We start from the raw sequence: 13,426 nt of genomic DNA on the forward strand, positions 1-13,426 counted from the left end.
TTCGCATTTGATGTATTAGCTTAGGAGCTAAGGGTATCAGCAAGACCTCCTCTCAAGGTATGTACAATCTTCTTTTCCTCAACAAAGAATAGTCAGTTCTAACTTGAATCCTCTGACTTGGTCTTTTTTCTCATTTCAACCAGATTTGAATTATGTAACCTTCTGATCAATGGTTTAATGTGTTTGCATTTTTAGATATTACAGATTTAAGAGAAAAGAACGACAACACAACTAACCGGTTCCTGCTGCAGCATGTAAACCAGCTGTTTAAGCTCCCCTGACACTAATCAAGATGGTTTCCTCCCAGTTTTTACGTTTTATCTTGTAAGTCTTGTAACCAAACAAGTTACAAGACTTTACTTTTACTTTATAACATTGTGAAATATCTCCAGCAGTGGTGGGAGTGTTGATAATGCAATAATAATGTCTACAATGCCAGATATTTTTGTCCTGCAATCAATTCTCAAATCAAGTTATTCATATTTTATTCATTTGGGGAAAACTCTATGAACTATGAACATATATGAATTTATGAACTGTTTTTATTAATTTTATAATGAACAAGAACGCACTATACAGTAACTATAAGAATCTTATCTGAATGGTTCTCAGTTAGAAGGACCTGCTGTTCTTTTCCACCTGCTACATATCAGGTACAGCCATAGACTGTATTTAAAAAGATGGACGTAGCCTCCGTGACGTCACCCATAGGTTTCTGAAGAGCTGAATTGAAGCTCGGTGGGCGGTTCCTACCATCGCTATCTTGGCAGGGGCATGTGTGTCGTCCCACCCAGAAAATATAAATATGGGCAAAAAGGTGGAACTGAGAGGGGGGCTGTGAGCATCATGGTGGATGATTGACATTGAGCGAAATCCGAGCTGCCTGTAGCTAAAAGCTAACCGAGCTAACCTGGAGATAACAGGAGCTAACCAGCTAACGGAGGTTAGTGGGCTAAAGCTAAGTCACGTTGTTGACTAGCTTAAAACCGTGGTTTTTCTATGTTCTTCTTACTTGATGTGGGAGATTGGGCACCTGTCAATCAAAAGGACACGTCCCTAAATATGTCAAATTTTGAGATTAAATTACTTTTAAATGGGTGACACAGAAAAAAATTCACTACCCCAACGGTTGTCATGAAGGTAAACCTGACCTATTGAACCTAACATGGATTTTTGAACCAGGCTTTAAACATGTTTATTTCCACTGTGAAGTTGGTCTTTTCAACATGGGAGTCTATGAGGATTTGCTCTGTTTTGGAGCCCCTAGTGGATGAAGGGAGTAACTGCAATTTTATGCACTTCTGCATAGGCTTCACTTTTAATCCCCGCTTGGGTACAGCACAGTGTAAGCATCGCAGCAGCATGCTGCTCACTCAGTCCAGCTGACCTGGTTGATGACTGAGCACAAACACAGTTTTGTGTGGGGCAAGTTTAACTCTATCAACATGGTATGTGACGTGTGTCGCCCAAAGCCAGCTGGGATAGGCTCCAGCTTCCCTGCGACCCTGAATTGGATAAAGCGGTTTAGAAAATGAATGAATGAATGAATGAACATTGTATGTGACGTGTGTGAGAAGTTCCTGTAGCAACACCATGAACCTCGTCAAACATCACAGAATCAGTCAGCATGATGGTTATGATGAGGTGATCCGAAGAGGACAGAAGGAAAGGGACAGATCCAGGGTGGGACAGACATAACTGTCTGAGTCCTCTGGCTGGTGTGTAAGGTATTATCCAGATACAGAGGGAGAAAATGTGGAGCTGGTGGTGAATGGTGGTCTGAGGGGCTTAGGGTTTTCTGTCGATTTTCTGACTATGGAAGCATTTTTTTTTTAAATTTTCCAAACATTTTTTTTTGTTTGTTTGTCTGTTAATTTGTGTATTTCTTTACAAAGTATTACTATCAGATCAGTATTCAGTTTGAATTTCCTTGGTATCAGATTGGAAACAAAATCAGTGGTCTGCCATCATTACAGCGATGGTGGAATTTGTTATATGCGAATTGCAAAACAAGGACTTCATTTTAACAGATGTTAAAACTCAAATTTTATTACAGCAAGACTTTAGATCATCCATCCGACTGATATAATCTGTGGAACAAATTAGCTGTTTATCTCTTCATTCTCGCTGTTAATTTTATCTTTATTTTTTGGCTATCATATATTGAAACTTTTCTATCCTTGTTTTCTGGTTTTACACCCAGTTTTAGTAACTTGGATTGAGCCATGTCTTAAATTTTATCATGCTAATGCAGTGTTTTTGTTTTTTTTAAGGAGGTTTGATGGTTTCTTCTGCCTGAAGAAGTCTTACAGTAACTGTTATGTTACACAATGTACCTCTTTTCTTTTCTTTTTCTGTTTTTAAAGTGCTGATAAGTTCACAAACCTGACATTTGGTATCAGTCAAATTTTCACGCTGATCAAACTGAATAAAATTGGAATTTTTCTGTATTTGTATAAAAAAGATACTTTCTTAAAATAAATATGCAGCTTTCAAACTGAAATCCAACCGAGTTACTGCATCTCATTTGCATTTCATTTGTGCTTTTTCTTTCAAATTCAAATGAAAAATCTCCTGTCTGCATTTCCCCTTCAACATCGAGACGTGGAGGGTGTGTATCAGTGCTACCATGTTTGTGGCTCACCTGAACCTCTTCTGATCTGCTTCTGTCGAGGCTGTAAAGACTTTGTCGAGGCAGCAATCACCCATGTCAACTGCCAGCCAGGAATTGCATAGAAAATGCCACTTCTGTTCTGTCTGTAAGTCCTGCACCATGACGTTGCCTACAAACCTGAAAAATGTACAAATATTTTACCTTATTTATCTCAAACAATGTTTTTTTTTCATCTGTTTTTCTGAAAGCCTAATATTCCAACAACATTAACAGCTTAACCACATTTGATGTTAAAAAAAATTCTTCCGACAAAAATATCAATAATTATTTCATAGATCAGTTATTACTGCATTCATTTGCTGTTTCATTCCTGTGTGTGAAAAGTTTATTTTCCTACCAGGAAGGATGAGTCCCTGAGTTGTTGTGCCACAGTCTGATGCCCTGCAACTCCCCCAGGGAGAAGGGTGTAGTGAGCAAGAAAATATCCACTGCACCCCTTTCAAACACACATTTCTTCGGATCAGTCAAGTGGTGGGGTTCACTGTTTCCTTCTGCACCCAGAAGAGTTACTACAACCTGCAATTCAATGCCAAGACAAGTATACTTAGGCACAATGCTTTAAGTGGGCCAGTGTGCAGCGGTACGCAGTACCGGCACTTAAATTCTATCCCTTTGTGTACCTGGACTTTTTTTTTTTTTTTACAGTGTATGCTGCATACCGGGACTTTTACCAGCTTTCTTCAACAATCAGTATACCCTCCTACGACTTCACCACATATTACAACTTATATTCGTTGATTTTAATTAAAAAAAAAAAAAAAAGAGTTTGCCTCAAAAGAAATGTATTTAGACTGGTTTAGACGCACAACGCTTGCTGTAGCCCACAACGTCACGTCGCACGTCACATTGTTCACTTGCTTCTGTGTTTACATTGAAGTGGACGTGCTTTGAATGAGAGGAAAGGTGGAGAAACAAAACTATCGCGGCTGTAATGTTATGAACTGGAGCAGAGTTGAGTGGTGACAGTAGTACTAATTAACAGTCATTTACTACACCGGACAATGAAGGTCAGATGCTGCAAACTAAGTGTATGGCTGGTCAGTAGTTTGAGTTTTTGAAGATTATTTCTAGATTAAAGATAAGATAATATTGCTAAGTGTTATGGACCAGGCCTAATGCTGGGAAAAACATATTTCACAGAGGAAAAGTGTAATAGTAACACACTGTTAAATTAGTCTGGTAATGAGTTAAATAAGTCTAAATGTAGAACTTATTTTGTTTTTAACCCTTTCATGCATAGTGGCCGTGTAGTGGCACTTGTTTACAAGCTCTTTTCTTGCATATTCATGAATGAGGAGGGTATTTTTGTAAATAAACCACTTCAGTTTTTTTTTGTTTTTTTTTTTTTACAAAAATGTGAAAAATGTTTTTATTTTATTTTTTATTATTTATTTTTTATTATTAAAAAATTGTTATTATTAATTCATGCATAAAATGATGAATAAACTTTAAGTTTATGTATTTACTTTTTAGTGTTATTTTTAATGTCCATGTAATGAGGCTTGAAGTTCATAAAAGTGTCTCCATGGCACTTTGAATTTGGCAAATGTGGATTTGACTTAGAACTTGCTGTTTTTTTTGTTTTTTTTTTATCATTTCTGTGCTATAAAACTATCAATGTACAGATCAATTTATAGATCTACATATAAGTATCAGCCATGTTTTTGTCCCATATTTGCATGACAAACTGACAGCAAGTCATTAAGGGAGTACCAGCACTTATTTTGTTCCACTTAAAGCACTGTTTAGGTATGATTTTTAAAAGTGTGTGTGTGTTTGGAAAAGCAAAGAAAAGTCTTTCTCTTGCTCAGTTTGCCAAAGTCTTGAAAGTGCTACAGCCAGTAACTCCACAGGAACAAACCTGTAAACGACAACAGCATGAAGGAAGAGTAGTCTTGGTCCTACAGGACGTCTTGGTCCACAATGTCTGAGTATCACTACTTTCTGAGATAACTACCCTTGGCTGGAACCTGCTCCACAAAGCTTAACTTTGCATTTATGTTTCAATAAATGTGTAATTCAATGGTGTGTTAATGTAAAGAGAGATTGAACTGTGTCCCCCCTCGCAGCAAAATGCAATGGTTTTAATTGGAATTAACAAGTGCAAATGTGTTATTTACTTTCTGATGGCAAATCAAAGTTAGAGCTAATTAACACCTGCAACTACTGAAGAGTCGTTTAAATAAGTGCTAATTAAAAAGTTTTTCGCTGCACATAAAAGCTTGATGTTGGCAGTGTTAGGGGGCCTTTGGTTCAGACCAAAATGGGCTTAAGGTTGTTGCTTTGCCCTATAATAAAGTTCAATTAACTGTCTGTGTGGGAGAAAAAATTATGTTCCCATTTCTCACCCTAGACCATTCAGCTTAATTATTAAAATGCAATAAGAGCAATCAGTTTTAAAATGATGTCAGATACATGTTTTGTTTTTCTTTTCTAAATGGACATGAAACCACAAAATCTCTCAAAAAATCTCTGTATTCGTCAACAGGCTGACAAATGAATTATATGAATTTTATAATAAAGAAGATACCTTAAGTACTTTCACAAGAGCAAACTGCATTTACGTCCCTTATAAACAACAATGTTTTAGTTCCATTCAATTGCTGCATAAACTAAAACTAAAACAAGCTTTATTACATGCTGTTGTTGTTTCCCTTTTGGCTTGGCCGTCTGGGGTTGCCACAGCGAATCATCGTGCTGGTGAATTGGCACTTTTTACGCCGGATGCCAGTCCTGACCCAACCCTTTGCATTTTTCCAGGCTTGGGACCGCCTCTCAGAGAACAATCATGTCCCCCTCAAGATAAATGGCTCTACCACCTGAGCCACTGCCACCCCACATACCTAAGGGTGCATACACATCAGGATAGTCCGCTAGATTCGGCCCGATTGGGGAGTCAGCTCAGTTGTAGGGGGGTGTATCCATTCAGACCAAGATAGCATTCATGCTGCACTTTGGTCAAACAAGCCAAACAAACCTTTATAATAATATATCCCCATTTCCACCAAAGGTGGCGCTGCGCTAGTATTTAGCAAAAGAGAGAAAAAAACCTGCGTGAAGAAGAAAACTCAAAACTATAGTTATTTTTGGTTTTTATTTTGTTTTAAGCAAGTACACTGCAGAAATACACTGCAACAATAGGCGCAGAATGAGCAACAGACAGAGCAGGAGACACTTAACGCGATTTACCCACAATGCAATGCTTGTCAAATGCAGGAAATGACTTTTTTTTATAGTCCGCTTCTTGAATTTGGTTTACTTGAAAAGGGCAGAGACCTGCGTTTGTAGGCGGGCCAAGTCCGCTTCTTTGGTCCGAATCAGAATTTGTTTGGCGCATTCACATTTCCCCAAACGAAGTGGACTTTCCAAGCAAACAGACTCGGATTCACATCAAAAAGGCTGATGTGAATGTGCCCTAAAAACCATGTAAAGAAAACTATTTAGAACTTCTGACTTCTACAGGATAAAGTGCTATCATTTATTGGAAAAATACAACGAACTTCATCACGAGTTTTTGTTTCAGTTCTCCAGCAGCAACTGGTGAAAATATTCTTTTATGTTGTTAAATGTTTTGGCTCGTAAAAGGACAAAGACGCATAAAATGAAGACTTGTAAACAACCAGAGTAGCTAGGTATATAATAAAAGATTGTGCACAAGAAGTGCAGAAGGATATTAGACTGGAACTCAGTTCCAGCAACTTTTAGAAAAGTGGACACATAAAGTGTATTTAAAGTAACGGCTTATCAGCATTCAGCACTGCTACTCAAACATATTTTTATCTTTACAGCACTGAACACCTGTCACTTCTGAATTCACTGCACATACTGTGTGTGTAGTGGTAATCAGTAAGCATCGATTTGAATAACTCTGCATCTAATTGTACTTTTTTTTTTTTTTTTTACACTGTTTTCATGTTTTTGTTGCTATTCTGCTTTTAGGGTGACTTTATTAGATCAATCCTGGGACAAAAGATACAAAAACCCTTATTTTGGCTATTTCTGACACATTTAAAGAATTTAAAGAATTTGTCATGTATAATTACTTTTAAACAAATGAACAAAAATAAATTAGCAATACATGTTTATAATATAGGTGATGGGATGATCTCATGCAAAAGTGGGATTCAAACGTTTGGGCCCCAACCCAGCTTTATGTTGCACAGAAACGTAGGACATGTAGCAGGACAGGACTTGATTAGTTTACCTGTAAGTCATAAATTGAGGATTTACTGATTGTTGAGAAATACATACATGCTGAAGGACTTTTGCAAATAACTTGTTTCTAAAAAACACAAATCTTGTTTATGTGTACATTTATGTATGATCATTTTAGGAAGAGTTTAATCCTAATGCTGTGTTGAATGCTGTGTTCACAGTGCAGGCAAACATAGCTTATATCAGACACTTTTGCCCATCTGTGACTCGTATAAAATATTATGACACCTTGAACAGCATTCTTTTTTTAAAATCAGACCCAAGCAACTTTTACATGTGGTACTAAATTGGTTACAAGTCCAACATTCTTCAAAGCAACTTCAGTGTGATTGTTCATGTCATTTTCATCCATCTTTTATGTCACTTAGGTGAGACATAAAGAATAGGATGGAACAATGTTATACATTATATTAAAATGTTTTCAGGTCTAATTGCACAAAAAGCGAAAAACTGACACATGCTGATATGAAACACTCATATTTCACATCACAAATACAATGTGCTGCATGTGTCTTTCTATAAAGTGGTCATTTCAGTAACATAGATGGAATCCGCAGTCATATTAATGTAAATAACCATGCAAAAGAACAAAACCCTGATCTCAGCAAAAGATTAGAGTTTATAATTAAGTCATGCAGTGTAAACACAGTCAAAGTGTTGCTACATGCTAGCATGGTGCACCACTGGTCCAGTGGTTAAAAACATGTTTTTTTTTGTTTTTTTTTTAGTTCTTTCTAAATTTGGAAGATGATGACTCGTTGCCTGCCATTCTTGTTACTGCCTTAATATTGACGCAAAATAAAGTAAAACTGCTGCATAAAAACATTTTTTCTATCTTCTTTTAGCCTTCACCTGGTTTGGGGCATTAACTATTTGAAGAGTTTGAGTGCTAAGCCAGTGCTTTACTTGCCAACAGTTCACTGCAGATTCATCAAACACACTAACCTCTGGCTTTTTTTTAAATTTTCAAATATAAATAATTTGTCTTAAGAGACGTGTGAAGTTATGTTATAAACAGAAAGATAAGCTCCTCCAGAGGAATCCTGTTTGCTGTGCATAGTATCACTGAGCCTCTTGAGGTGGATCCAGAATTTTATTCTGTCTGACATTTAGCTATTTGATGTGCGTCTGCTTTGCCTGAATATATTTTTACCTGAGAGGAAGTGGGCGCTCCAATACGATGCCCAGTACTGACACTCAACAGGTAGCAGTATTCATCCATGGGATCATTGTCCTCCAGCTCGGTCACCTTCACCTGGTCAAAGAAAATAATGAATAAATATGTAGTTACTGTAACCTGTGGACAATAATAGCAGAAATAAAAGCACATTATGACATTTTTTTTCTTATCCATGAGCTTAGTGTCACTGGGGAAAAAAGACTATGATATTTAACTCATAAATCAAGTTACTAGAGACAGACTTTACCTTGACTACGTCTCGGATGTCTTTTCTCCATGCCCACACAACCACCAAGAGATAAGTGACAAAGAGGGCCCCAACAAAGCACACTACCACTGGATTCTCTGCAAAGGTCGCAAAGAGCTCAGCAGTGCGCGATGGGTCCACAAGATTCGGAGTGACAAAGAAAGAACCCCCAAAGAAGGTCAGGTGGTTGCAGAGGCACTGTGTGACTGACTTTGTGGTATTGATTCCAACCTTTAAAGATTACAGTGTTTAATGTCAAAAAGTTGAACATGCACATACATGGAGGCAGATATGGTTTGTCTCCTTACTTTGCACCCAGAGTCGCTCCACTGCTCTTGTGATTCGTTCCAAAATTTGCATGAGGATGTGATGGGAGTGATTGATAAACTGGCATTGATGGATTTTATACCTGGGCCCACAATAGGCCTCACCATGAGGTAGTGCACTCCAGTGTTTCCTTTTAAACTCTTCGGGTCGAGGAGCCATGTGTATCTCTCCTCTGTGTAAGACGCATGCATTAGCTCAATCCATGCAAAATGTAATTTGAAACACATTAGAGAGAAAAAAAATGTTTTTGGCACATAAACACATTTTTTACCTAGCGTGGTTCCCTGAAGAGGCATCTGTGTCATTGCTATGTAATTTGTTTCAGTTGGGTAATCCGCATAGCCAAGGAACACTTTGAAAGGTAAAGGATCCTTTGAAGGCACCATCTTTAGGAGGTAAAATAGTCAAAAGTAGTGATGGTTGTATTTAAAGGAATGATTTCAGTTTAAGTAAAGAAATAAGTAAATGAAAAGAAAGAACTGTCCAGGATATTAGTCCAACAAAACTGAAATGAGGTTATGTCTTAAATTAGATTAGCAATATAACTGTAGGAAGGAGGATGTCAGTCATTACGCTCGGTCAAGTTGCAGAAATTTGTTGGGAAGGGACATTGTGTTAGTTTTTATTTAGAGTTAACTTGTTTTTTAAGCTAATCCACAGACAAGCAAACTTTAAAATAGATGTTTTTTGCCATCCTGGTTTGGTGGCTGTTCCAGTGATTTATCCTCATTTAATGGACTCTTCATTCTCCATTATGATGAGTGTCCCGGTCATTATTCTTCCCAGCCAGAAGGTGGTACTCATCCACCTTAACTTTTGTGTTAAACGGTTTCTCCTTTGTTAGAAGAAAGATATCAAGCTCATGCTTAGGGTGTTTCTCAATTCAGGGTCTGCACACTTCCAAGTGCGCAGGCTGCGTAGGCAACAAAATGTTTTATTTTGTCTGCACACACCGAAGTGCACTTACTGTCAGTAAAATGAGACGGCCTATCTATTGGATGACAATTACCCATAGTGCTCTAGTCCTCCGTTGCCTAGCAACTACATATGCCAAGTTTATCTAATTACTGATCCCATTCTTCAAACAAAAAGACACAAAAATATTTTTAAAATGACAGAAAATGGTGGCAGTATTTACACTTTGATGAATAATTTTTTGAATAATGATCCTTGTTAGACGCATATACAGTCTACCTCATATGTATTCATACCCTCCTATTAAAGAAGGAGAAAAACAGCTGCCTGGGAAATAAGCTGAAATCGACCAAAGTAATAATAAGTAATTATAAATGAATGTTTTATGAAAATCATGACATTATTTTCTAACTCTTATGTTTGATTTCCTGCTTGTGTTGTTCTCATTCATTTGCAAATCGCGTTGGATAAACCCGTCCGCTAAATGCCTGCAGAACAGAAATAGAATAGAATAATTCTGGTTCAACAGAAAGAATTTCTAAAAAAGCAAACCATTATGATAAAATAACATGTCATTTTATCATAATGGTTTGGATTTGTTTGTGTTTTTTTTTTCTTTACTCAATTAAATGACAGTGTCTTATATGACTGGATTATAATTTAGCACATGTTTAATTATTGTTCCTTATTCCAGATTCCAGTTATCTGAGTGACTGTAATAAATCCAGCCTTGTCTTTAATGAAAGGGGACAAAGACATCTGAGGACGACTGGAATGAAATTCATTTGTGGTTATTGAACACAATGCTGCTGTCCTCCCAGCTTGTTTGCTGGGACAAATATGTATGTGTATATACATAACAATAAATAAATAAACAGTCTGGCTGGTGTGGTACCTACACCAGCGCTCTGCTGCTCAGTCTTTTCTATCAGGAGCGCAATGAATTCTGGGATAAGAGAGGGCGCATAGGATAAATCTCTTGTGTCCTTCGTTTTAAGCTAAGCCAAACGAAGTGCAGATTTGAAGGGTGGACTCAAAGGAGCCTTTGAATTGGGACAGCACTTGGCGCGCCATGATGACGTATGGAGACGACGAATAGCATAGCTGTATCCTGATTACATGCAGTAAGGGCAGAACAATGATTAACCATGGCAATGGATGAGTTGCTTACTGATGGGAACTGATTGAGCTGTTTATGACAATACTAATGAGAACAAAAACAACATTCCACGAATTGAAGAGGAAACAAAGAGGTTGCAGGACAAAATAAGGTAGAAAGAAAAGCCATTCTGATAGGAAATGTCAGCTTGTGAGCTAACAAATGGATGAGCTTGGAGAGCCCAAAAGGACTGCAGAAAATGCTGTATTATTTGTTTCTGTGAGACATGGCCTGCAATGGACTGTATACTTGTCCAAGGTGTATGTCCATAACTGCATCTTGATGTAACTGAACTTTTCATGACACATTTACTTTCGGCAGCAAACATAAAACAAGTTCAGCTCACCTTCAATACAAGAGTACTGTCAGCTGAGGGAATATCTATGACTGTTGTGCTGAAGTTGCCCAGATCCAAAACAGAGGTGTTCACCTGCTGTTCAGCAGGTCTTCGAAGCAAAACCTGTTGCCAGTAGAAAACATATACAGATATTGATTAACCTTTGGATTATTACATCAGAATACACAATAGTACTTCAGAACCTTTTAAAGAAAATAAACCATCACAATCAATTAAGTGTTTTCACACATATTTAACCAGATATTATTCTTTGTAAATATATTTAGCAAACAGTAAGATACATGTCATTCAATAACGTTTGATTTCTGAGTATCACTACTGGAGATTATGTTGTTCTGTATTTTTATACAATATAAAGTGAAAGAAAATATACCTTCTCTGTTGTAATATATGCAAATAACTGCAGGATGTTTTATGGTTTTAAACAAGGTATTTAGGCTGAAAAAGCCATCTGCTCTTTCTTTCATGCAGCGTTTCTTTGTTTTTGCATTTTTATAATTAATATGTGTATTCTTGGCCCCCAAAGCGTAATCACCTGGGCTGAAGCACACAACACATACTGAAGTATTTTCATGCTCAGAGCCTGTAGTACACCTGGGAATTCAAAGTAGAATGAATAAGAGTCTCCTCTCATGCATTACAGGTGGGCGTGTTGTGGTCTGGGGGCAATTAAATGTAACAACACCCCCTTCAATCCACTTTAAACTCAAAGCTCTCTTCAACTGTTGTTTTCTTCCCCAAACTATTGAAAAAGGAAAAGTGTGGTTTGTTGTTGCTATGCTACCAAGGACAGACAATTTACAGATGGCAGATGAATTAAATGAAATAAATCCCTTGACCCCAGTTGGAGGTCTGCAGGATGTGTCATGGAGCCAGTATTTTACCATTATGATTTAGGTCCACATTCTCCTTTCGATGGAAGCGTAACTGAAATCTAACACGATACTTCCCTGTAAACATTTTTATCTTGATGGGCGCAGTCTCCATCCAAAAAGTACAAAGTGGTCCTGATGAGTGCGAGGATGATGTGAATAATATGTTATAGCCTTTAAGGTCACCAGAACTCAACCCGACTGCACCCTCATGGCAGACGTTTGGGTCAAATAACCAGAATGAAGATAAATAGTTTAAAAAACAATGGCATCCCTGCAGTTTCCTTACAATTATAAAATCCATGCAAAGCTGTATTGACAAAGCCCTGGCAACGTGTGGTTTTAAAAAAATTTTTTAAAGAAATTTTAAATTGTAAGTCAGATTGACATAGTAAAACAAAATTTGTAAAACAGCATAAACACATGTTAAACAAGAAGCACACAGAGTGCAGTCTTCTATTCAGCCATAGAATAGAGGTCTAAAAAAAACCCTAAAAGACCCAACAGTCCACCCAGTTACCAAGCCCTAGCCAACACGCTGTACACTTCCAGCTAATTTCTCTTTTTCCATCAGAAATTAGCATCTTCTCTAAAGGCTGAAATCTTGGTAAGCTGTTAGTGTATTAAGCATCTAAAAATAACCATCTTGTAATATCTTGGCCAATAATTTGGGGTGAATATCTGCTGAGTTAGAAGCTCTGATGGCAGAACTGTCCTTGTCTCCCCATCGTAAAGAATCCTTCAGGGTGTGTTCAGACCAAACGCGTTTTGAGCGTCAAGAGCGGCAAGTTTCCATGTAAAGTCTATGTGGAGGTGCGGCAAGGGGGCGTCGGGCTTTCTCATGCCGCGTTTTGGGTGCCGGCCTTCCGGGCGGAACGCGCCGAAAATTTAAGAAGTTTTTTAAGCTCGACGCATCAAATGCCAGAGATGGACAAAGCTGAACTTTTGCCGCTTGGGCATCAACCAATCAGAGCGATCAGCTCGCAGCTGCTGGAGGATTCCTGTGGTGAACCCAGACACGGGGCTGAGATGCGACTCCCTGCAATATTTAGGATAACCATTCCTTGCTAAAAAGCTGAATGTTACTGATTTGCCAACGTAGCATGATACGTTGCCAAGCAACGCTTTGTTTTGGGAGGGTGGCGGCTCTCTGCTGAGTGCGGCTCTTGTTGCATTAACAGTGACTATCACTGCCCTACGATAACGTTCTCTAGCTTTATTTATTAAATAAAATTATCCCATCTCACCACTGAATCCGCCATCATTCAGACTGACCGGAAGAAAAGCGCCGCCTTTCCCCCTCTCTTTTCCACCACGTTTGCCGCTCGCTCCAGACAAGCGGCAAACGCGGCAGGAGCGTTTTGGGCGTCGGACACAAAAGTGGCAGTTTTAGTGACCAGCGTCAAGACAGCGTCCTCGCACTCCTCTGTTACACAGGCAAGATGAATGAACTAACTAACTTCAGATGTGCTAGGCTTT

The 13,426-nt window shown here is 38.2% G+C and overlaps 1 protein-coding gene across 1 annotated transcript in view; it reads right to left on the reverse strand.

Moving 5' to 3' along the window:
- LOC306766898 (polycystin-1-like protein 2) overlaps positions 1 to 13,426 on the reverse strand; it is a gene marked incomplete at both ends in the record, with an annotated part of 67,932 nt that overhangs the window by 23,809 nt on the left and 30,697 nt on the right. Inside the window, 7 exons of the mRNA XM_079254756.1 lie at positions 2,645 to 2,791; positions 3,012 to 3,190; positions 8,043 to 8,144; positions 8,317 to 8,547; positions 8,625 to 8,815; positions 8,915 to 9,029; positions 11,064 to 11,177. Of these exons, the coding sequence (XP_079110882.1) occupies positions 2,645 to 2,791; positions 3,012 to 3,190; positions 8,043 to 8,144; positions 8,317 to 8,547; positions 8,625 to 8,815; positions 8,915 to 9,029; positions 11,064 to 11,177 (1,079 nt within the window). The remainder of the gene's footprint in view (positions 1 to 2,644; positions 2,792 to 3,011; positions 3,191 to 8,042; positions 8,145 to 8,316; positions 8,548 to 8,624; positions 8,816 to 8,914; positions 9,030 to 11,063; positions 11,178 to 13,426) is intronic.

Source organism: Telmatherina bonti (assembly GCF_933228915.1).
Source record: "Telmatherina bonti genome assembly, chromosome: 15".
Taxonomy (NCBI): Eukaryota; Metazoa; Chordata; class Actinopteri; order Atheriniformes; family Telmatherinidae; genus Telmatherina; species Telmatherina bonti.